Raw genomic sequence first — 26238 nt, 5'->3', positions numbered from 1 at the left:
TGCGTTAGCATCTCTACATTGGAGAGCAAGTTTCAGAGTCTCTTTTGATATCTATTTTGGTCTTTTCCTTCTTTCTTATCCTCTTAATGACCTTTTGCTTTCTTCCTGTGTGATGTTCTTGATGTCATCCCACAACTCTTTTGGTCTTCAGTCCTTAATGTCTAGTATATATATATATACAGAGGTAGTCAGTTTGATTTCTGTGTGTTCCATCTCATGATGTCCATGTGTGTGCTTATTTTTTTTTTTTTTTTTTAAAAAGGTATTTGCAATGAACAAACCATTGATCTTGCAAAATTCTATCATGTGATCTCCAGCATCATTTCTATCACCAAGGCCATATTTTCCAACCACTGATTCTTTCTCTTCATTTCCAACCTTTGCATTCCAATTGCCAGTAATTATCAATACATCTTGATTGTATGTTTGATTAGTTTCAGACTGAAGAAGTTGTTAGAATTCTTCAATTTCATCATCACTGGTTTTAGTGGTTGGTATATAAATTTGAATAATAATAGTGTTAACTTGTCTTCCTTGTAGGCATATGGATATTACCCTATTACAGACAGTGTTGTACTTCAAGACAAATCTTGATATGTTCTTTTTGACAATGAATGTGACGTCATTCTTCTTACATTTGTCATTCCCAGCATTATAAACCATGTGATTGTCAGATTCAAAATGGCCAGTACCAGTTTATTTCAGCTCACCAATGCCAAAGATATCAATGTTTATGCATTCCATTTCATTTTTGACAGTTTCCAATTTTCCTAGATTCATACTTTGTACATTCTATGTACCATTTATTAATGGAAGTTTACAGCTGTTTCTCTTCATTTTGAGTTGTGCCCCATAAGTAAATGAAGGTCCCAAAGGCTTTACTCCATTCGTGTCATCACAGTCAACTCTACTTTGAGGAGGCAGCTCTTCCCCAGTCGTATTTTGAATGCCTTCCAACCTGAGGGACTCATCTTTTGACACTATATGTAACAATCTTCTGGTGATCTTCCTCATGTTTCAGTAGTCAATATTCTGGTGTTTTCTGACAATGTTTCACTGATATTCAAAAGGTTTTCAGTGACTAAATATTCAGAAGTAGTACGTCTCTCCTTCTTCCTAGTCTGTCTTTGTCTGGAAGCTCATCTGAAACCTGTCCACCATGGTTGATCCTGCTGGTATGTAAAATACCAGTGGAATAACTTCCAGAATCACAGCAACATGCAAGCCACCACAGTACAACAAACTGACAGACGAGTGGGGGGTGATACCAAGTACCACCCTTTTTTAGATGGAAAAACATTTTATATGTGTCTCATCTAAAGACGTCTTACTAGTAAGTGGAGGAGACAGGATTTGAACACAGGGTTTTCATGACTCCGAGTTCTGTGAATCTGACATGGAGCATGGTGTCCTCAGGACTGTAGGGAAGACAGTATATGGGAGGTTCCTGCTCTTCCTCAGTTCAACTTCAAGCCCAACCAGAGGGATTCAGAATGAAGCTTGATGTTGTCAAGTCAGGAAGCCCTGGCGTTGAGAATCCTTATAGGTGGTAGAAGGTGTCGTTGTTGGAGAGTTGAAATGGCACATCCCCAGATCCTTCCTGGGACAGGATGGGGGATGAGATGTTGCACTTAGCCACCTCTGCCACCCATGTGCCCCACAGAGATACATCTTCTTCAAGACACCCAGGGAGGTGAAGCCCCCTGAGGATCTGCAGGACCTGGGAGTGCGCTTCCTGCAGCCCTTCGTCAACCTGCTGTCCAAGGGCACCTATTGGTGGATGAACGCCTTCATCAAGACTGCCCACAAGAAGCCCATTGACCTCCGAGCCATAGGGAAGCTGCCCATCGCCATGAGAGCCCTCACCAACTACCGACGGCTCTGCGAGGCCTTTGATGCCCAGGAGGTCAGTGGGGGCATGATCACAGTGTTCATTCCCAGCCCTCCTGTTTAGTCACAGACAGGGTCCTCAGAAGGCATCAGACCAAATCCCTGGTGGGGCAGGTGGGGAAACTGAGATCCAGTGAGGGGAAGAAACTTGATCAAAGTCACCCAGTGAGACAGGAACAAGTTCAGGACTAAGGATTCATAGGTCAGACACAGCTAGAATGTCCCTTTCCGTTTAAGTCATCTTATCGAGCGTCCTCATTGTCCAGATGAGGAAACTGAGGCCCTGAAAAGGGAAATGCTCCCACTGGACTTGTCTTGCTCTTTTGGAGCTCAATGACCTTGAAGGGGATTTTCACCTGATTTAGGGAGTGAAGTGAGCTTGGCAGGGTCCCCACTCACTGAGGAAGAAACTGAGTCCCTGAGGAAGGCTGTGACCCTCCCAGAGCTGGCATATAGTTGGCAAGTGGCAGAACCACTCTCTCCACCCCCAGTCCAGTGCTCCTTCAAGTGTTTCTGCCCCAGCAGCGGAGGATACACGGAGGCAGGTGTGGGAGCAGACGCCACTGCCTCTTACCCCTTCATTACCTGACCAGCTCTGTGACTGATCAGTTACATGCCCCCTGGTCTCAGCTTCCCCTTATAGACCTTATTGACACTGATAATAGAGCCCACCCAACCATGCACTTGGTGATTGCATGGTTTTTTTGTTTTGTTTTGTTGAGTTTACCTGGTCATGTAGATGTGGCCACTGGGTTTCTCCAGGAAGCAGGAGCCAGGGATTTCCCATGAGGCCAGGCCCTGTTGTGAATGAGCCATTGGCCCTTCTGACTTGCACATGGGTCTCTTTGGGCAGCGGAAGGACTTACAGAGCACCCAGGGCGCTCGGGCCATCTGGCGGGCCCTCTGTCATGCCTTCGGGAGACGCCTGGTACTTAGCAGCACTTTCCGCATCTTGGCTGACCTGCTGGGCTTTGCTGGGCCACTGTGCATATTCGGGATCGTGGACCACCTTGGAAAGGAGAACCAGGTCTTCCAGCCTAAGGTAGGATGCCCCATGAGTAGAACAGAAAACCCTCTGGAAAGTTGTAACTCATACATGAGAGTAAAATGTGTGTGGTAGGCACAAAGCCCCCATCAATATCTCCCCACCCAGAGAGCCAGGAATTTGGTGAAAAGAAATGCCAGGAGGTGAGCTGAACCTCCAGGAGGTTTTATGTTGCTCTAGTCCCCACACACAACCACCCCCGATTACCACCGTAATATCTCTCCCAATTGTTTAGTTGTTCAGAAACCTGCAAGAAATGCATTTGTTTGTCAGATTTCTAGAGCATCTGTGATTTTTTGAATTTGTTGACTTTTAGGCCATGTCATCATGTGGTTGTGGCTAAATGCTGCCAAGTTGGTTCTGACTCATAGCAATCCTGTGTAGGGTTCCCAAGGGGCAGCTGGTGGTTTTAACTGCTGACCTTGTGGTTCAAACAGACTTTTCAGTCCAGTGCTTATCCTACAGTGCCACACCAGGACTCATCTTAATTGACTCAAAATGATTTTCGAGTCTCTTCAACTGTGTCTTCAACTCTGTACATCCCTAGTACTTACATCCGGTAGGACAAGGGTCACTGAGAGTGACAGAAAACTCAAAGTCACAGTGGTTTGAACTACATAAATTTATGTCTCATTCACAAAAATCCCCAGTGTTTTAGTTTCTTAGTGCGCTGTAACAGAAATACAACAAATAGACGTGTTTAAAGAACAGAGATTTATTTTTTCACTGTTCAGGAGGCCAGATGTTCAAATTCAGAGCGTGGCTGCAGGGAAGGGCCTTCTTTGTCTATTTCAGCTTCTGGTAGCCAGCAGTCTGCACATGGCATCTCATCTCCCTCTGTTTGTGCTCATTTGTCTTTGTGTTTGTACTAAGGCAAACCCATTGCCATCAAGCTGACTCCAATTCATAGCAACCTTGTAAAGCCGAATAGAAACTCTCCATGGGATTACCAAGGCTGTCATCCTTGTCTTTGTCTCGCAGAGAGGCTGGTAGGTTCAAGCTTTCAGATTAAAGCTAACTGCAGCTAGCCAGGGTTCCATCTGTGTGTCTATACTACTTTTTATATCCCTCAGAGGTGATTAGGTCTGGGACACACCTTACACTAATATAGTCTCCTAGGAGTCCTGGTGTGGCGCTGTAGGATAAGCACTGGATTGCTAACCTCAAGGTTAGTGGTTCAAATCCACCAGCTGCTCCTTGGAAATCATATACAGGGTCACTATGAGTCAGAACCGACTTGACAACAACAAAATAAAGAAAACCCTATTTCCAAATAGAATTACATGCACAGGTATAGGGTCAGGATTGGCTTCAGGTAGACTGAATGAAGTTGACGTATGTTGAGTGAAGCTGAGCTGGAATGAATTCATTGAGTTGGTCAGTCTAAGACCTTGGGGAAGGATCCATTCAATTGATCCCTAGAGAATGTCTGGCTAATTAAAGTAGTGCCCAGTAATAAAGACACAGGCTGGTATCTGACCTAGAGAGAATTTAATTTTAGAAATGGAATCTGGCCTCTGGCCTTTAAGAAAGGAAGACTGCACACGAAGCATTGTGGGATCTTCCAGTTGGCAGTCAGAGAACAGAGGCGCTCACAAGCCCTCAGGGAGTCTCAGAGCCTTGGCTCTTTCTGCTCTCTACAAAGTTAGGTCTGAGGACTGCAGGTGTAGTCAACAGGAGGAGTACAAAGAAGTGAGGAGACCTTGCTGTAGTCCCAGCACTGCCACTAATTTGTTATGTGACTTTGGACAAGTCACTTTACCTCTATGGGCTTCAATATCTGCCACTAAGAGGTGAGGATGGACTAGACCCGAGGCTCTGCAAGGTTGTCTTCGGGGCTACTACTGGGGGAGAGAGAGGCAAATCTCCATGGGTAGGTTTTGTTTTTTATAACAAACAGAAATTTATTTTCTCACAGTTTAGGAGGCTAGATGTGTGAATTCAGGGGAAGGCTTGCTCTGTAGGTTCTGGAGGAGAGTCCTTAAGTCTTCTGTACGTCAGCTTCTGGGTGGCATCATGTGTGTTGGCATCTCTCTTCCCTTGTCTCTTCCTCCTCTGCCTGCTTGTTTAGCCAATCGTATCTCAAAATAGCGTAATTTAAGACACACCCCAAATGAATCGTGTCTCATTAACATAATAAAGAAACTCCATTCCATGGGTAGGGTTTTATCTCACCAAACTTCATTGAAAGCTTTCCCAGTTTTATTGATTTATTGGACTTCTTTTTAAAAAGGGTCCCACAGCTGAAAAACATTGGAAGTCAATGGACTAGATGATAGGTAATGGTCTTTCCAGCTCTAAAGGTGCTACAAACTGAAATATGTTAGACAAGAGATAGAAAATCTTTCTTAAGGATTGCTTTCCTTTATTTGAGACAGTAGCATTCATTCCTGGAAGGCCTTTATTCTTTCATTTGTTTCTTTGCTGCCACTTAGGTTTGTTGTTGTTGTTAAATGACATCAAGTTGGTTCTGACTCATAGCAACTCTGTATAAGGTTGCCAAGGCTGCAGATCTTTTCGAGAGCAGATAGCCTCATCTTTCTCCTATGGAGAAGCTGGTGGGTTTGAACCACTAACTTTAGGCAGTTCTAAAAGCCAATACAAAATGGAAAATTTTTCACCCCTAGTAAGACTCGAAGTTTTATTTTTCAGCGAGGACATCATAATAACCAACTTTCTAACCACAAATGGTTGTGGTTGTATGCCATGGAGTAGGTTTCAACTCATAGTGACCCTGTATAGGGTTTCCGAGGCTATAAATATTTACGGGAGCAGAAAGCCTCATATTTCTCCCGCAGAACAGCTGGTAGTTTCGAACTGCTGATTTTGCGGTTCGCAACCCGATTTGTAACCACTGCGCTACCAGAACTTTTTAACCACAAATGTTGTTGCTAAGTACTGTTGAGTCGGTTCCAACCCATAGCAACCCCGTATAGGGTTTCCGAGGAGTGAGTGGTGAGCTTGAACCACTGGACCTGCAGTTCAAACAGCTTTGCAGTCTGGTGCATTAACTCATAGTGCCACACCAGGACTCCACAAATAGGCAGTCTAAAAATCCTGCAGAGAATGAACAATTAGGGATCTTAAATAATTCATGACATGCCGTTACGTAATGTGGTTTGTCTCATGGGCTCCAAAATCACAGATAGCAGTAAATCCTCAGGAGACTAATATTAATTTTTCTCTGGGGAATATAATTAATCATCTGAGCACCTTTCTTCAGGCACATGAGACTCCAAATCTGCTTGTCTGATTTATTCCGCAAACATTTATTGAACTCTGTTGTGAGCCAGATCGGAGTTGGGCCCTGAGAATAAAGAGGCAACAGTTATGACAAGGACTATTACCAATAATAACAACCACTTACTGACCGCTTAATCTGTATCTGTCTGTGCACAGTAATTATGTTTTCATTATCTTATTTAGTCCCTAAAACAGCTGTTTAATGTAAGGATTTTTTAGCAGCTTTGTTGTTGTTGTTGAGTGTTGTCAAGTCGGTTCCGACGCATATCGATCCTGTATAGGTGTGGCACTATGGGTTAATGTACTAGACTTCAAAGTTGGCTTGAACCACAGGTCAGCATTTCAAGCTTACCAGCTGCTCCTTGGAAACCCTATATGGGGTCTCTATGAGTCAGAACTGACTCCATGGCAGTTCACAACAACAAAAAATAACAGCTTTATTGAGATGTAATTCATTTGGTAGATATTCTCATCCCCATTTTATAGTGAGAAATTTGAGACTAAGGGAGATTAGGTAACTTTCCTCAGGATCTCCCAGCTAATTGATACAGTTAGAATTTGAAGGCAAGTCTCTTTCTCTCTATCACCTGAATTTTTACAAGCATGATGCTAAACTATTATTTTTATCACCACTGTATATCACATCTGGGTCTGAGGATTATGAAACCCAATGGGAGAGAGAAAAATCTAAATAAAATATTCATATCCAATGTGTAAAAGATTACTATTAGAAGATATATACAGGAAACTGTGGGGAAAGGGAGTGACTAACCCAGCCAAGCAGTCATAAAAGCCTTTAAAGAGAAGAGGATATTAAATGAGATACCTCTTCACCCTTGCAAAAAAAGGGCAATGATTGAAAAAATGAAACAACACACAGAAAACAAGAAATAGTGAGGTTTTGGGGGGATTCGAATTCTTAACATTGCCAATAGGATTGTAACATGGTCCAACCACTGTGGAAGACAGTATAGTGTTGTCTAGTGCAACTATAATAGAGATACCACACATGGGTGCCTTTAACAAACAGAAACTCATTCTCTGACAGTTTAGGGGTCCAAAAGTCAGAATGCAGAGCTTTGGCTCTAGGGGGAAAGTCTTTCTTTCTCTGTTGATGTATAAGTGTATCTGTGTTGTTGTTGTTAAGTGCCATAGAGTCGGTTCTGATACATAGTGACCCTGTATAGGGTGTTCAAGGAGTGGTGGTGAGCTTGAACCTCTGATCTTGTGGTTCAAACTAACCTTGCAGTCTAGCACATTAACCCACAGTGCCACACCAGGACTCCAAAGTGTATCTGCAGGCATATGTATATGCATGTTTGGGTATGTTGATGTATATCCACATATGTAACAAACCACATAAATACAGAGGCTTCCTAGGTATATCAGTACAACTCATGGGATTGGTTTACTGAGTTAAAAAGTCTTAAAACCATGGTCTCAGGGAACAACTTAGTTAGTTAGGATAATTTAGTTCACAGAGATACAGGAGGGGCTTCAAAAAGCTTGTGGGAAAAGTCCATTATCTTTTCATACCATTTTTCCATGAATGTTTTGAAGCCTCCTTGTAATATTCTACATTTTGGTTTGGTGAGTAGTGTCTGTAGTTTCAAAAGCTTAGGGGTAGCCATCTAAGATTCAACTATTTGTCTTTACTCATATGGAGTAAAAGGGAATGAAAGAAAGGCTTAAAGAAGACACCAGTCTATGGCAGTAATAACCCACATAAACCACAACCTCTTCTAACCTGAGACCAGAACTACATGGTTGCCTGGCTAATCATTACCACCCATTCTGACCAGGGATATAATAGACAGTTCAGAATAAATTGGAAGAAAAGCTCAAATTCCTAAAAAAGGCCAGATCTACAAACTGAAGGAACCCCTGAGACTATTGATGTAAGATACCCGTTGAACTTGAAATTGAAGTAATTGCTGCAGGTCACTTTTCAGTCAAATAATAGATTGTCTTATAAAAGAAACAGTATCACCAATGAGAAATGTACTCCCTCAAACAATCAACTATACCAGACCAACTGGTCAACATTTATTATCAACATTTATCCAAAAGCAAAACTGTGAGGGTCAGGAAGGGAAGGGAAGCTAGAACAATGGAAACAGAACAAACAGAAGAGAAATAATGAGAATGCTGACACATTGTAAAAATTGTAACCAATGGCACGGAACAATTAGTATACAAAGTATTAAAGGGGAACCTAATTTGCCATGTAAACTTCCACCTAAAATATTTTTTTCAAAAAAATGAAATGACAATGAAAGAGAAGAGAATCTGGAAAGCAACAGAAACCATTAGCCACATTTTTTTCAGTACAACAATCTGCAAGTTTCAGCAGTTCCCAAGTGAGGAGAATTGAAAGTAAATTTTAAATTATTTGTTAATAAAAAGAAAAAAAGGGAGGGGGGAGCAGATAGGGGACAGAGAATGTCACCTTTAGCTTTTCTCTAAACATACGAGATCCCAGAATACCCTACACTGATCCCAGAATCCCACAGTGACATGGAGCCAGTTGTTAATATTACGGGGAAGTGACCATGCCAGAGTCCTTATCAGCTTGTCCACACCAGCCTCTTCTTCCTGCATTTCACAAAACCCCTGGGGAATTCACGTAAGGAGAGTGCCCGGAGGCAAGATGGACCAAAGAGTGATGAGAATAGCACTTAGAATTTAGATGTTAGCTTTGCCATCTTAATTTTTTTTGTTTGCTTGTTTATTTATACACAAGCCCTAGGAGTTACTGCCCTCTCATTGGCATGCTCTTGTCCCAATTAATTGTCAGCACATAAATGCCTGAGCCAGATGGCCCTGCCTCAGTGGCAGCCGGCCTTATCAGATTTAATATTTGTTCCCTGCAGCTCAAATACAATCAGAAAATTATAGACGTAGAAACAAAAGTTGAAAGTCAATACAGTCTTCAATGTCAACAACAAAGAATTCTCAATCATGGAGTTGCCTGTAGATATGGTATACTTCTGATTTGTGCTTCTGGACCCACGAGAGGGGGAAAAGGAGTCATTTCTTGAGGTCATCTGACCCTATCCCAGAAAGATGGGTACTTTCTGGTCCTTGTTGTTTCCAAGTTGTTAAGTGCCATCGAGTGACCCTGTATAGCTGCTAGCTTGAACTGATGACCTCGCGGTTCACACCCACCTTATGGTCCAGTGCTTATCCTACAACACCACAGAAAGAGCTCCCTTGACACATGTCACGGTGTTTGAAGGCCAGCTTGGTGAGAAAGCCTGTTCGGTGCCCAGCCTAGTCCATTCCAGTGCCGGGTGGACAGCAGTGCATCCATTGTTTGCTTCATTATCAGCGGCCGAACAGTCCTCTCTTCCCTTTCCAGGACACTCATAGTTGGCAAGAAACACACTGCCCTTGGTATCTGCAAGGTCAAACATGTTTTATTTCTTCTTTAATTACTGGAAGAGTTTGGGGCCTGCCAGATATTTAATGCTCCAGTCCCCAGTGAAAACTGGATCCCAGGCAGGATGGTGATCTGGCTCCTTCCAGCATCTCTGCTGTCCCATCCCCTCACCCCACCCCACCCCATCTGTCACCTGCCACTGATGCCACTGATCTGGCCTGGAGGGCACAGGAATTGGATTCACAAAGAATTGCTGGCCTGAGAAACCTGCCAGCACAGCTCTAGGCTGTCAGCTGAGCCAGAGAAAGAAATAACAGTCTGGCTTTGACCTAAGGACCAAAGCCTGTAAGAGGCCTCTAAACCTCAGAGGGGGAGACGTGTGTGGGTTTGTGAGTGCGTATGTATTGTGTTTCTGAATGAGTTCTCCTGAGAACTTCTAATGAATCTGTGTGTGCGTACATGCTTGTGTTTGTCCCTGTATCTCTGTGTCTGTGTGTCCATGTTTTTCACGGTGAGTGAATTTATAGGTACTGGTGGTTCTTTAACTTTGTAAAGTCAATGTTTGTGTTGATTTCTTCATGACAATTCTTAGGTAGCTGCTATGGCCTGGGGCTCTCCTTCATCTCACTAACTCCTTCTCAGCCATCATGACTTGGTTCAGTTGCCACCTCTCCCAGGAAGCTTTATGATGATGGTTAATCTATGAGTGGTATTTGTTTAATGCACTTATCAGTCAATATTTATACATTTTTTTTCAAAGTAATGCATCCTCTTTATTCAACTCTAAAGGCAGAGCTAAACAGTTCCCCCTTGACCATACATGGGTCAAAAACTATATATTTCTTTGGATTAGGAGTTTTGTGACTTATTAAAATAAAACTCTCCCTGCAGATCTGAGTCATTGGGTCATTATAGGATTTCTCTTGAGAGACAGCTTAGAAGGGATGGAACCTTGGCATAGTTAAGTCATGAAGCCTAAGTGCTTTCCAAGGAAGGCAGGCTGTAGGGGAGTCAGCAAGGAGAGAGGGGCCTGGGGAACCCAGAAATGGGCATGAGGACACTGTCCACTACTAGCACCCCGAAGGACATAACAGCAGGACAAAAGAGGCCAAGGACCTACAATCTGACATAAAGGGAATTTGTTACTTTGTTTAAAATGTATAAACACTGACAAGTACATTTAACAAATACCATGTAGAATTACCAGTGGAAACAATGGGTTGATTTTTCCATTCTTCATTCTCCAGCCTCAATGCTACATGGCTCCCATGCTGCTAGAGAGCTTTCATGATGATCAGTGTTCTTGGCTACATAGTATTCCCATGAGTGTTATTGCATACCTCATTATTCCGTACGGCTGGACATTTATTTCCATGGGTTCTCCACCCTCCCACTGCTATAACCTAGAAATATGGCTGTACATACATACAGTCATTTCTTTGTGCTAAATTATTTCCTTTGGGATAGACTCCCATGGTATGTTTTCATGCTTTGTGTCTTAGTTTCCTAATGCTGTTGGAATGGAAACAACACAAATGGATGGCTGTACTGAACAGAAATGTATTTTCTCACAGTTGAGGCTAGAAGGTCAAATTCAGAGCAACGGGTCTAGAGGAAGCTTTTCTCTCTGTGTGTGCTTTGGAAGAAGATCCTTGTCTCGGTTCAACTTCTATACCTCAGTTCCTTGGCGATCTTCTCCCATCTGTGCTTCCTCACTTTTATACCTGATCTGCTGTTTTTATATCTCAAAAGTGATTGGTTTAAGACACACCCGGGTGGTACTGTGGGTTAATGTGCGGGACTGCAAAGTCGGTTTGAACCACAAGGTCGACGGTTCAAGCTCACCAGCCACACCTAAGAAACCCTATACAGGGTTGCTATGGGTCAGAACCAACTCAATGGCACTTAAGAACAGCAATAACACTGATATGGCTGCATTAACATAACAAAGAAAACTTTGCTCCCAAATAAGATTGTATTCACAGGTTAAGCTTTACATCACATGTTTTTGGGGACACTGTTCCATCCATAACACTTTTAACAGTGAGCTCCATTCTCGGAAGCTGTGTCTGTGTAGAGGTTGGTAGAATAGATGAATTGTAGGGCTTTTAAAACAGGATCTGGTTTCCCTGAGCCTGCATGCCTGTAATTTTGAACCAGAACCAATCTAGAGGACATATTTCTGTCCCTGACAAGTCACAAACCTGTAGCTGACAGTGAGAGTTTCCAGGTCAAAGGGCTGGATAAGGACTTGGCAGTGGGTTCACGTTCACAGGTTCACAGGCCAGCGTGTAACCTTGGGCCATGTTCTACTTGGCCATGTAGAACCTACATTTTCTCTTGCTTAAAATGGAGCTAACAACAGTACCTTTCTCATTTATTGCAAGGATGGAATTCCGCACCTTATAAATTTAATTTCCAAGGCTTTCCTCCCCTGTAAGGTCAGGAGTTACCCTGCAACCCAATTTTAAGGTCCATTTTGCTGCTTTTAATGCACTCCCATCTTTTTCTTCTCTCTCGCTCTCTCTCTGGCAAACAGAGCAATGTCAGGGGCTCCAGGCCTTGGTAGGGGGGTTTCCTTGAAGGATCTTGCATGTACCCCTCAGTGGTCTCCTGTGTCAGCTTCTTGCTGTTCTTAAAAGGAGAAGACACCATTCCCACAGAGTAAAGGAGAGAGAGACAGTTTTAAGCAGGTCCAGACGAGTCACGGAGCATTGAGACCTGATTTAAATCAAGGAGTGAGGTCAGGAAGCCCTGTATCCAAGACCCAGGAACTTTTGACTCTAGGAAAAGGTCTGTTCTTAGCCTGCTCTTGGTCTTGCTCATCACTAGTTCCCACCAGGATTTACCCTGCAACAGCTCCCAGACCCTTCCTTCCAAATAGCAGATAGAATTCACCACAGAGTCTCTGAAAGGGAAGTATGCTGCCTTATGGAAACATTGATGTGGCTCTGCTAGTGAGCTATCAAGATCAAAGTTGTGCTGGGAGCTGTTGGTGCTGAATTTGGAAACAGAAGCGCTATTTGTTCTCTGGTATCTTTAGTAACAAAGTCAATTGCTTATCATCTGAGATCTTTCTCAGAGTGCAGCAAGAGAACCTTAAATTTAAGAGGAAGTTCTGGGAGCCCACCAGCTTGGGGGGCTTGGGTCTGAAGTGTGTGCTGTCTATTGTAAGTGGGAGCGAATTCCAGTCTCACACAGGAATACTAACATGCCACATTACCACTGGTCTTTTTCCACCTAGAAATTCTACACAGAGCAGATTGTCAGTGAGTATGGGACAAAGCCTTTGCAAATTCTGTTTTTATGGCAAAAAAATAGAGAACACATACTCGTGGGATTTGTTCTAGCAGTTCTAGTTTTGGCTGCTTCGTGATTCACCCCATTTATTCTTGTTCCACTCAGAATGGCCAAAATGCAGGGTGTCATACTTACGGGGCTTGAGGTTAGAAATGGGCCTCCATATGTTTCCCTAACTGGAAGATGAAGAGGAAATAGGCAACCAAACTTCCTTGTAGGCAGAGAAATGTCAACTTGGATATATCACTCTGATTTTCCACTCAGAAGCAATTGGACAGAGTTTTCAAGCCTGGCAGCTCCTGTAAACAACCATGACCATTATGGCTCAATGTGATGTACTAACAATGGGGGTCTTTTTGCTAGCAATGACAGCCCTTCTGTACTTCTCTTTCCAACAGACACAATTCCTCGGGGTTTACTTTGTCTCATCCCAAGAGTTCCTTGCTAACGCCTACGTCTTAGCCGTGCTTTTGTTCCTCGCCCTCCTACTGCAAAGGACATTTCTGCAAGCATCCTACTATGTGGCCATTGAAACCGGAATTAACTTGAGAGGAGCAATACAGGTACTTAGATGATTATTCATCCTCGAGGACACTCAGGAATAATTCTGCTGTGAATTTTTATCTGTCACCCTTTAACAGTATTTTGAAACAATAGACAAGTGTGTCTTGGGGAAGGTGCCTTGGCCTGCAGTTGTAGTCCTGGTTCTATAACATAGTAGCCATGCGACCTTGAGCAAGGCATTTCCTTTCTTTGTGTCTCACTCATAAAATGGGAGGTTGGGATTAGATCTGAGTTATCAACCACTCAGCCCTTGTTCTCCACCCGTGAATGTGGTAAACATCACTAATGGATCACAGCATTCGCTCCTGCCGAGCACAAATGCAGCCTCAGAATCCTTCTTCAGGTAGAGTTTCAGCATACTGCTACCCAGTGATCACTTTGGATTCAAAAAGAGAAAACGGTTTGATGGACTGAAACTAGACAGCCTCTTAGATCTATTTGAGGTCTTCAGTCTTAGGTTATTAGTGAGAGAGAACTTTCCTGGTCTGAAAGGTCACAGAGGCTTATACTCTTCTGCTTTCTGAGTAGGTTGAAAGGATGACCAGAGTCAGGGAAGGTTCAAGGCCCCTTTGGGGAAGGTGGTCATCAGAATTGTTTAGGCACCAGTGTTTTCATTAGAATTCTGTGCGGCTGTTGGAATAGAGAGACCACTAAGATAACAGCTTAAATAAGGTTGACATTTGTTTACTTTTCATAGAGTCAGGATCAGTACTCTCGGATAGTATGGCAGCTACACAGACATCCGAGACCTGGATTCCTTCTATAATGTTGCTTACTTTTGTGTGACTGTTACCTCATGGTTCAACGTGACCGTTGAAACCCCACTGTCACATCCACATCTTAAAATCAGCAAGAAAAATAGGAAGGACTAGAGGAAGGAGTGTCTCTGCTCTTTAAGACCATAACATAGAAGTTACAGTATCATTTCCTATCCTATCCCTTTGACAAGAAATTGACCACCTGACTATACATACGGACACTACTAGAAAGTATGTTCTTTATTCTTGATAGCCATATATGCTCTGCTGGAATTTCTCTTTGTGTGAATGGGTATTGGAGGACAACTAGAAGACTCTGCCACACCAGCAATTCCCATGTGAACAGACACATGATTTTACAGCTAAATCCCAAAGCTACTTCATTCTTCAGGGATGATCCTCCGAATCATTAACATTGGAGGGTCTTGTGGGAGGCAGGATCGGAGGCTTTGCAATAAAAAGGGTCCAAGAAGAGATGGGCATAACCTGGGCTGAAGACAGTGTCAGAGTCCAAACTCTGGTTATCTTGACGTAGTCCATGGGAATGGTGCACCTGGAGTTGTATAGTGCACTACCTGTGCAGCTGTGCGTGACGACCCTGCCTGCTCTAAGACAGCAAAGTCATTTCCTTAGGAATGTCATCATATGAAAATGGTGAAAAGAGACCTTATAAGAAACATGGGGCTCAGAGTTAGGAGGATCAAACATTACTCAGTTCACAAACCGTCTCTGAAAGTGTGGGCTTTTGCTCAGGCTCCTTCAATAGTCTCACACCAGCACAAACAGCCGCAGAGTTTACGGTCAGTCAGTTCTGCAATTAAATCTGCTCTCTAATTCTATGTCATAAATCACTCAACAGCCTAGTATTTTCCAATTATGCTAAAAGAGTCAAGAATGGTTTTTTTTGTTTGTTTGTTTTTAAATGCATTAGCATGTAGTTGTTTTTCTTATCAAACTGCCTGAGTTTTTTTGCATTAATAAGAGAGATTAATTCCTATGCCACAAAAGGGAAGTGTGGGCATAAATTATGAAAACAAATTAGAAAGGAAAGAAAAAAAAAAAAACCGTAGAGATTTACAAAAAATTATAGCTAAGGTTCTGTGCCTTCAAGAGTTTTAGAACAATCACACATCTTGCAGGAAAAGTTCCTAAGCAGAGTTCCTGCTTTATATATGTTATTTATGTGTTATACAATATACTAATAAATATATGGGAGCACGGTGGCTTCATAAGATTAGCACTGGACTGTAAACCACAAGGTCAGCAGTTCAAGTCCTCCAGCTGCTCTGCAGGAAAAAGATGAGGCTTTCTGCTCTCTCAGAGATTTAAAACCAACTCCACAGCACTTAACAATAATAAACATATGATGTCCTGGTGTGGCACTGCAGGATAAGAACTGGACTGCTAACCACAAAGTCTATGGTTCCAACCTACCAGCTGCTCCTTGGAAACCCAATACAGGGTTGCTATGAGTTGAAACCAACTCAGTGGCACTTAACAACAGCAATAAGTATACAACACATAAATAATTTTTGTTACATAAATAATGAATGATAGTGTTATGTTATTATCCTTGAGTGGTGCAAACTGTTTACACTGGGCTTCTAACCAAAAGGTTGGCAGTCCAAACCCACCCTGCAGAGCTGTGTGGAAAAGACCTGGAGATCTGTTGCATAAAGATTACAGCCAATAAAACACTTCAGAGAACAGTTCTACTCTGTAACATGGAGAGTTGCCATGAATAGTAATCCATTTGAAGGCAGTGAGTTCAGTTTACATAACTATATTGTTGCATGCCATCAAGTCAATGCTGACTCATATAGGACAGACTGGAACTGCTATGGGACAGAGTGGAACTGCTCCATAGGGTTTCCTAGGCTATTATCTTTTCCTTGTAGCACTGTAGGATAAGTACTGAACTTCCAACCACAAGGCCAGCTGTTCAAATCCACCAGCTGCACCGCAGGAAAAAGATGAAGCTTTCTGCTCCCATAAAGATTTACAACCTTGGCAACCCTATGCAGGGTCGCTGTGAGTCACAACCAACTCCATGGCACCTAATAACAACAACAACAGTTGTTTACAGGAGCAGATCAGCAGGTCTTTTCTCCCGCAGAGCAGCACCTGGGTTCAGACTGCAGCCCAGCTTTTTAACCATTGTGCTACTGGGTCTCCTTATATATTACATTATAAATATATGAACAATTAACTGATAACTAGAACCAATAGATCTGCTTTGGAAGAAATGCAGCCAGAGTGCTCCTTGGAGGCCAGGATGGCCAAACTCTCATATTTCGGACATATTGTCACGAGGGACCAGTCGCTGGAGAAGGATGTCATGTGTGGTAAAGTGGAGGGTCAGAGAGAAAGAGGAAGACCCCCAACGAGATGGATTGGCAAATTGGCAGCATCGATGGACTCAAGTGTGGCAGCAGTAGTGAGGTTGGCCCAGGATCAGGCAGTGTTTCGTTCTGCTGTGCATAAGGTCGCTATGAGTCGGTACTGACTCCATGACACCTAACAACAACAACAATTATATTTCAAAATATGTATAATAGGTGACATATTCTTATCTTTATTTAGTAATGCTACATTTGCAAATTCTAGATCCCTTAAACTAGTGTGGCACTGTATTGTAGTACTGAATTGTATATAGTACTGAATTGCTAACCATAAAGTCATCAGTAGAAACCTACCAGCTGCTCCTTGGAAACACTATACAGGGTCGCTATGAGTTGGAACCAATGTGACTGGCACTTAACAACAAAAACAACAACATTCTTGGCAGCAGGATTTCACATAACTCAGGATATGCATAGATGTGTCAAAAAAATCTCATTCCCATTACTTTAAACCTTTCCCTTGGTGCATATAAGCTCACAAAAAAGGCAGAGTGGACTTATACTTTAAGCAAACCCGACACACAAAAAGCCTGGGTTTATACAATAGATGAACTAGGTGCTAGGGATATGCCTTATAGCAGAGTGCACATTAGGATTTCATTCATTTTCTGTGCACAGCCTGAAAATGGAAAATTTGTTTCTGGGAGGCACGATCTCTGCACACAGAGCTTTTATGTTCAGAGCTCACCCAGGAGTCGTTACCATGGCTGGTTCCCATCCATTCTGTGGAGGCAGAGCAAGGTTTCAGCGAGGTTGGACCATAGGGATGGCTCTGACCGACACTCTCACATGGTCTTGTCTCACATCAGACTGTCTTATTTTCAAATAAACCAAGTTTTGGCCCCAGGACATGCCCCCTCCCCTTTGGAGATGGCCACATTAAAACAAAGGCTGCCCACTTCATCATTTTTATGGCTCTGTGGTAAATCAAGAAGACAATTGGACATGAAGATCTGCTTTTAAGATTTAAAAGCTAATTTAAGTCCTGTCCCTTAGGGAAAGGCCTCGCTTGCCCCAGAAGCAGTTTTCCAGGAAAGTGGCAAGTACTGGTGAGGATTTCTCATTTGGATGCCACCTCCCAGATTGACTCTTCTGTAATGAAAGCCCTTTACCTTCAGAGCCTTAGTTACCTCATCTGTATAGTTGTAGAAAGAACACGGTGCCCATTTACACGGCTGCTCTTTGGGGTTCATGAATATCTGAGACACCCGTAGCTAATCATTGTACATGTGTGTCTCCTGAAGTGATGATTAAGAAGATGATGGAATATAAAACATTCTGCTCTCGTTTCTAGACCAAGATTTACAATAAAATCATGCACCTGTCTACCTCCAACTTGTCCATGGGGGAAATGACTGCCGGGCAGATCTGTAACCTGGTTGCCATTGACACCAATCAGCTCATGTGGTTTTTCTTCTTATGCCCAAACCTCTGGGCTATGCCAGTACAGGTAAGGGATTGTGGGGTGGGGGAGAATATCTGACTGTCCCTGTTCCAGTGTCAGGGAACCCACATCTTCCATTCTTTTCAGGCTTCAGACTTATAAAAAGGCCTGTCTTAATTGAACCCAAACCTGTTTGCCAGTACTTTCCACTCCCTTGCTTGGGATCTCCATGGAGTATATCCCAGCATCTCTATGCTGCCCACATTCTGCAAGCAATCTGGTTGACGCTCTTAATCAGAAAAGACAATCTATTAAGACTTCCAAAGTGCCCCCACCTTAAATAAATGATAGAATAATGATAGGTGAAATACTTTCACAAACAACAAAAGCTGTATTGTAGCAGAGTCCTTGCCTTGGAATTTAATTATTTAATTACATTGGAAAATGTTCATGATACAAAACAAGTTACAGACTAGAATATACAATGCGCTTCCTACTAAAATGGAATATATATATGCATACACAGATTCACACAGAAATGAACTGGGAAATCATTTTTATTTTGTGTATGTGTTTTCCAGTGTGCATACATTATTTTTATATCAAAAATAAGGATAAATCAAAAGATCATTTTATTTTTAAGCCAGACAACTTTAGGAGCTACCTCTGGAAATAGTACATTCTCTGCTGATACAATAAGAGAATCCTCAGGCCTTCCTGTGGAGTAGGCATGGAGCAGCTAAGTGCAAGGCCACAGTGGTTTAAACCCACTTGATGAGAGAGAGATGAAGTTGGCTTACTCCCTTAAAGATTTACAGAATTGGAGACCCTTTACGAGGTCACTAGGAGTCAGGATCAACTTGATGGCAGCGAGTCTGTTTTTTTACATTTGACCTCCTCTGCTCTGCCGCCCGTCCAGAGCTCTTGCACCATACAATCTGGCATCCCTGTGCCTGGGAATGAATCTTTGCTCTGGTGCTCAGGTTGGAAGCAGAAATCCCAGACCCAGGTTCCATTCTATATGCTTACCATATGTGTTCACTTAATCTTGACAAAAGTCCTGCAAAGTGGGTATTATAGTCACCATTTTAAAGATGAAGAAATTGAAGCTCAGAAAGGGTAAGTAATTATCCAAGGTTGCACAGCTGAAAAGTGCTGAGATTGCATTCAAACTCAAGGTCACAGACTCTAGGAACTGTGATCTCCCCACTATACTACATTGTGAATAAAGGATAAAATAGCCCTTTTATGCTCCATGCTTGTTTTGCACACTCAGAATGCCTAATTTCTGATATTCTTCCCCATGAGGTTCATTCAGACACCTGCAGAGGAGAGCAGTGGACAAAGGCACCTGGGAGTCTGGGGAGGACAGGAGGTGGACAGCAGAAGCCCAGCTCCATCCCATGTCCCAGCAGCTTCCAAACCTTTAGAGGTGGTTTGAGTGCAGGAGCCATGGCCTCGGATGCCTTGTCAGTGATGCCCAGAGCGGCATCCTGATTGCCTCTGTAAAAAAAGAAATACAAAAGGCCACTGCCATCGACTTGATTCCTATCCTGTAAGGACAGAGTAGAACGCCTCCATTGGGTTCCGAGCCTGACATTCTTTATAGAAGTAGAATGCCTCATCTTTCTCTCATGGAACGACTGGTGGGTTGGAACCCCCAACCTTTTAGTTAGCAGCCAAACACTCCATATGAGCAACTAATGAAATGACTGGATGCCAGAGACAGATTTCCAGGAAGATGATAGAACCATGGCCCAGTGGGTAGAAGCGTCCTTCATCTCCTAATGCGCTCTTCCGCCCATCTGTGCTCGCAGTTAACGTCAGTTAAACACTGGGAGGGAAGTGGTGAGGGCTCACTAACTGGCCCCTATGATGCCTGTGAATGCAAAAAGCGTTAATCTGTGATTAATAGACATATCAGAGCGTCCCACCTAGTCCGCTGTCCTTGAGGCGGTGCACAGAGCTTACTGCCAATTTGCTGTAGGGTTCACGGGTATAGGATCAAGCCAGGCATCCTTTATTCTCTCATTAAGGAAGGCAGCACTGTCTGTTCCTCTAGAATAAGTCCTGTAATTAGAGATTCCATGGAACCTGAGAAACTGTCATTTGACGTCTGGAAAGAACAATTTACATTTCTCATAAATATTCAGAAGCAGGCAGTCATTTACATAAAGCTAGAAACAGAATGAGTCCCCCCTTCAGAGAATACCCTCCAGATTCTCTAAAATATTAGATGCAACCTGCATACGAATGAAATGCAAACTCTGGAACCCTGGGCTGGTTTTGTTTGGCGTGGCTGCGGCAACCTTACCTCTTTGTTCGTGTATCATGTTTTTCCCAATGAGAGTTAAATACCAGCTTTGATATCCAGCAGACAGAACGCTGACTAGTGACACAGCTCTGAAACTTTCATCTGGAGAATAGACTTGGCGAGTGCTGACGCTGCAGCCAGCTTTGCAGATCAATGCAGTTAGTTACCAGTCTAGGAGAGCATTCTGAGCTGGAGTGAGAGCCCACTGTGCTAATTCTTCCCTCTTGGGATTGATTTGTCACATTCCCCAACTTGGAACCCTGGGTATCACAGCAAGCCCCACCAGGGACCTAGAGAGGAGGGATTTAGTTAACTTCCTTTGGGGGTTCGGGAAGGAGAACAGCCACCAGGTCAAAGAGAACTCACCTCCGACCCCCATCCCCTCAGATCATCGTGGGTGTAATTCTCCTCTACTACATCCTTGGAGTCAGTGCCTTAATTGGAGCGGCCGTCATCATTCTCCTGGCCCCTGTCCAGTACTTCGTGGCCACCAAACTCTCCCAGGCCCAGCGCAGCACGCTGGTGAGTGTCCACAGGTTTACAAGCACCTTTTCCCCCATCCATTTGCGTCTATATGTCTGGGTACACCCTCTCCTACCCAACTCCTTCACATCAGTGGGCCTGTCCACTCAGCCCACAACCTTCTCTAGAGCTGCCCCCTCAGGCCAAACAGCCCCCCTACACACACACATACACAACGATTCACCTGGAGCAGACTAAGCTGCTTTGTCTGTGAAATGGGGCTAGTCAGGCGAAGAGAACCCCCATAGGCAGGAGCTGGCCAGGGTGCTGAGACCTCGGAGGCTCCTTCCTCTTGGGGGAGGTGGGGAAGAGGAATCAACGTCTCTTACTTGGTGACTCCACAGGAGTATTCCAATGACAGACTGAAGCAGACCAACGAGATGCTCCGTGGCATCAAGCTGCTCAAGCTGTACGCCTGGGAGAACATCTTCCGCTCACGAGTGGAGCTGACCCGCAGGAAGGAAATGACCAGCCTCAGGGCCTTTGCCATCTATACCTCCATCTCCAGTGAGTCCACCCCAGCCAGCATCCTGGATGCTGCTGCCAACATGCTAGGATAAGGTTTTAGGGCTCGGTCAGGTGACAAAGGGGGAATGCTTTGAAATTATCTGATCAAACTGGCTCTGATAGGAGCCACAGTTTTCCTTCATTTACCTAGCAAATTTTCCAGAAATCACCACAGTTTTCCTTCATTTACCTAGCAAATATGTGGTGAATGCCTGCTGTGTACTTGCACTGTGCTGACCCTTAGGGTGCAGTGGTAAGAAGGGCTCATGGAGTTGATATGGAGAAATGGTGGTGGTGGTTATGTGCTGTGGAGTTGGTTCCCACTCATAGCAACTCTGCGTAGGGTTTCTGAGGCTGTAAATCTTTACAGAAGCAGAAAGTCTCATCTTTCTCCCATGGAACCGCTGGTAGTTTCAAACTGCTGACTGTAAGGTTAGCAGCCCGACTCTCGTAACCACTATGCTACCGGAGCTCCTTGTATGGAAAAGTTGTTGTTGTTGTTGTTATGTGCCGTGGAGTCAGTTCTGACTCATAGCACACTGTACAGGGTTTCTGAGGCTGTAAATCTTTATGGGAGCAGAAAACCTCATCTTTCTCCCACAGAACAGCTGGTAGTTTCAAACTGTTGACCTTGCGGCTTGCAGCCCAATTTGTAACCACTACGCTACCAGAGCGCCTTGTATGGAGAAATAACAGTAAACAAATAACAATTTCAAATTCTCATAAGTCAGACTGAACTTTCAGTACCCTGGAAAGGTTATAAGAAAGCTGCTACCTATCTGGGGCCTATGTGGAGTAGGAAAGTTATCCTTAACAACCAGAAACCCAAGCTTAAAGCAGTCAAAGCTACGTTGTTGTTGTTAAGTGCCATCGAGTAGGTTCCAACTCATAGTAACTCTATACAGGATTTCCAAGGAGCAGCTGGTGGATTTGAACTGCTAATCTTCTGGCTTGCAGTCCAGTGCTGATCTTACAGCTCCACACCAGGAGTCCACTCAAAGGTATAGGGACTGACTTTACACTAACCCTGTGTTAGGGAGCCCCAAGCCAAGAAACTAGTAAAAAAGAAACAAAAACAAACAAACCAAAACTGATAAAACTCCTAGGGTCCCAGCAGACACGCACATTAAAACAACTCTGTGGAGAACATGGGACTCCCATGGCAAATACTTCTTTTGAATGATGAGCTAATAATAGAAAAAGAAAAATTCACAAGAGAAAAGATATCTCCAAGAAGAGTGTATACAAACATGAACAAATAGGAGAATGTGTCCCTCAGTAGCTGGGAGTAATAGAATTGTTGAAAGAGACAATAATACTAAAAATTGTGTATGTAAAATAAAGAGCTAGAAGAAGATGTCAAACCAATAAGGTAAAACAAAGTATTGAGGGGAACAGATAACCAAAAGAAGCTCTAGAAATGGAACATTTACTGATTGAAATGAATTCAGTAGACAATGGTCCCCGATTAGAGAGCGCACTTATGAAAGTCATGTGATCACGGGAGTCCTGGCCTTGGGTTAACTCCTTCAGTCTCAGTTGGTATAGTATCTCAATAGACCCAACCCATGGTAGTTAGTTCCCAAGTGTATAATTGGGATGTATATATTTAGTGACTGGCAGATCTCACACTGTTTCTCTAGTGTGGGCAATGTAAGAGTCATTATGGAAGGGGCCAAGTGGAAGGCCCTGTACAACTTAGTATACAGGTTAAGCAAATTAGCATAGCTAAAGAGAGAATTCATTAATCAGAAGATAGATGTATCGAAATAACGTAGATTGTGAAAAGGAATGGTAAATGAAAAATGTTTTCTGCAACTTGGGCGAACTGCCAAGTTTCATTTAGCAACAGAAAAACACCACAGTGCAATTCGAAGAACCCTAGGGTTTGTGTGGGCGCATGATTGAGAACTATACATCCAGTCCACCAACCTGTTAACAGCCCAACACTTACCTCTCTGCACCACCAGGCCTCCTAGATTCCTGGCCCACCAAGCAGCAAATTAGGGGCAGCCTCAGGTAGTACAAATGGGGACAGGTGGCAGCAACTTTGACTGCTCTAGAAGATTTTCTTCATTCCAAACTGCAACCTAGGGTGTGTTTTCCTATATAATAGCATCAGAGACGCCTAGGTTCCCAGGCTAGCCCACAGAACCCTATTTATTAGGTGCCCTTTGTCCTGTGGAGCCCTCTGAAGACTAACTGATGAGCCCCATTCACAGGGCATCCAGCACCTTTCCCTTTCCTCAGCCTAGAGTCTGGATGTTCTTTGCAAATTCTCTCCCTCTGCCTCTACCCACTCTCAGCCCCATGACTTTGTGAAGGACCCGGGGCCAGGAGGACCTAGGTAAAGAAGATTTCACATGCCAGCAAGAGCTGAGAAGACTCTGGAAGGGGTGAGGACCCTGGAGCCTCCATTGGTTCCGACTCATAGCAACCCTTGTATAGGGTGTCGGAGGAGCGCCTGGTGGGTTTGAAACGCCAACCTTGTGGTTCAAACTGACTTTGCAGTCCAGTGCTTTATCCTACAGTGCCACACCCAGACTCTGGAGCCAACCTGTCTAGGACTGAGCAGTCCAAATGGATAAACAGAGCAGCTCAGGCTGGTGCCTGGAAGAGAGAAATGGGGAAGGGAAGTGGATGAGCTCAGGGAGAGCTTCAAAAGCTAAGTCCTATTTGCTCAGTGTGTTTGCCATTCTGGAAATGTGTTTCCGTTGTTAGTCAGCAGTGGGAGGGGGAGAGACAGGGTGTCGAGTGGAAGCATCTCTAACTGTAGGCATATACTTTAAGTGGTTTTCATTTACCTTCCTGCCTCCTGATCTCAGTTACCAGGGTCAAAACACAGGTCATTAGGCTTGCGGTAATGGAACATCTCTCGTTCTTGTCCCTAGCACCACAGAAGAGCCCCAGAGTCACATTTCCTGATGGGCTCATTCATCATCTGCCTGTGAGACTATCTCTGACACTATCTCATGGTCTCACATCACCATTACTGAGCTCTCCCTGAGCTGGTACAGGGCAGGACAGGGCAAGACATTGCCAAAGGAAACGGGACCCATTCTTCCAACATCAAAATCCAGAAGCAGCATTTACTCTTGAAGAAAACAGAGATATAAACTTACATGGTGGTTGTTGAGTGAGCCCCTTCTGTGTGCCCAGCCTTGTGCTAAGCACTGGGAGGAAGTCAGGAGAGGTACTCTAGCCAAGAAGTCAGAACTATCAACTGTCTGGCCAGCTGACTGCCTAGCAAACCTGACTGCGCTTGCTTCTCATAACAACTTGATGAGGTGTGCAGCTCTAGGGTCCTCATTTTACAGCAGAGAAGACTGAGACCCAGTGAGGTGAAATTATTCACTGGGGTCTCCAGCCAGTAAAAGGCAGAGAACAGCGAAGGAACCAACGTGAATTGGGAATTCACACAGAGCTTTATGCAAGGGGAGACTTGATCTGTACCTTGCAAGATGGGTAGCAAGGACTCTGGTGGGAGAAACATAGAGGCATATGCTGTGGTTGCTCCCCTTAGAAGTCAGTCCAATCCTTATTCCTGGAGCTGACCTTGTCTTTGCAGAGGTGATGTTGGACTCCCAGGTCCTAGCAGCTGACTGGCAATTTGCTGTTTTTTAAGCAGCATCCGTTCTGGAGCCCTTTCTCTATGCCAGGTCCTACTGGACCCTGAGGATTAGAGGGCTTTGCCCTCCCAGAGCCCATGAGCAGGCCCTGTGCATGTGATCAGAGCCATGAGGTCATTTCAGCTGCCCTGCTTTCTCTTTTGTGATACTCAGCTGGCCCAGCCCTCTTTTATTTCTTCCATCCACATATTTAACCAGTTTTTCTTTAACACCTACTATGTGCCAGGCCCTGTACTCAGCGTTGAGAATATAGGTTTCTTACAGTCTTGTTGGGAAGCCAGACAATCAAACAAGCAAACGCAATGGTATTGCAAGTGATAGCAACAGAATTGGGATTCTGGGCACCCATAGAAGCTGTCCCCATCCTAGTCTTGGTTAACAGGTGACAGGGAAGGCTTGTCAGAGGTGAAATCTATTAATGAAATGCCGAGATGATGACAAATCATCCAGATGGGGGACGAATGTTCCAGGGACAGGAAACAACAGTCCCCAAAACCTTGAGGTGAGAAAGATAATGGTGTGTCTGGGACTCAAACATAATTCAATAGGAGGAGAATAAATACGAGACCAGGTCACGTAGGACTTTGTGTGCTGTGTTCAGTCCCTTGGAGATTATTCTGAGGCCTGGGGGAGACATTGAAGGAGTTTAAATTAGGAAAAGGAGCTCTGATAGGGTAGTGGTTATGAATCGGGCTGCTAACCTCAGAATCAGCGGTTTGAAACTACCAGCTGTTCCACAGGAGACAGATGAGGCTTTCTGCTTTCATAAAGATTTACAGCCTCGGAAACCTTGTACAGGGTCACTATGAGTCGGAACTGACTCCACGGCACATAACAACAACAGCAAATTAGGAAAAGATGCATTTCCCTCCCTTCCCAGCCAGTGTCTGAAGCACAGCCAGGTGGGGCCTCCTTGGATGAATGTAATGGGCCTCACACTCTATTCTAAAAGCTCAATCAAAAAACTAACTCTGTCCATTCCCAGGGTACCCAGAACCTGCGCCTCTCTACAACCCTGGATTTGGACAGTCTTTGCGTGTCTTGCTCTCTTCTGTCCTCCTCAAGGCAGGCCCCAACTCAGAACAGTTAGTACAGAGGGGCAAGTTGACCTCATTACCTTGTCCTCTCCGTTGTCCAGCTTCTGGGGATCCTTCCCTAATATCTGCCTTCCCTTTGCCAGTTGGTGCTGCCATAACGGGTTGCTTTGCATGTCTTGGTTTTGCAGAGGGGGTGACTTAGGAAGAGCTGGGAAGATTCATCAGTTAGTAAGACAAATCAGTCTTTCTGCAGGGCCTTCT

At 44.0% G+C, this 26238-nt stretch overlaps 1 protein-coding gene across 2 annotated transcripts in view; it reads left to right on the top strand.

The window, feature by feature from the left end:
• Positions 1-26238, top strand: part of ABCC8 (ATP-binding cassette, sub-family C (CFTR/MRP), member 8) — a 92843-nt gene that overhangs the window by 18639 nt on the left and 47966 nt on the right. For both annotated transcript variants that reach the window (XM_006865795.1, XM_006865796.1), the window contains exons 5-10: positions 1664-1906; positions 2744-2932; positions 13259-13423; positions 17879-18034; positions 20670-20804; positions 21149-21311. In XM_006865795.1, the coding sequence (XP_006865857.1) occupies positions 1664-1906; positions 2744-2932; positions 13259-13423; positions 17879-18034; positions 20670-20804; positions 21149-21311 (1051 nt within the window). The remainder of the gene's footprint in view (positions 1-1663; positions 1907-2743; positions 2933-13258; positions 13424-17878; positions 18035-20669; positions 20805-21148; positions 21312-26238) is intronic.

The sequence above is a fragment of the Chrysochloris asiatica genome, unplaced genomic scaffold, assembly GCF_000296735.1.
Source record: "Chrysochloris asiatica unplaced genomic scaffold, ChrAsi1.0 scaffold00083, whole genome shotgun sequence".
Taxonomy (NCBI): domain Eukaryota; kingdom Metazoa; phylum Chordata; class Mammalia; order Afrosoricida; family Chrysochloridae; genus Chrysochloris; species Chrysochloris asiatica.
Note: the sequence above shows the minus strand (reverse complement) of the source record. Positions and strands in the feature narration are given on the sequence as shown.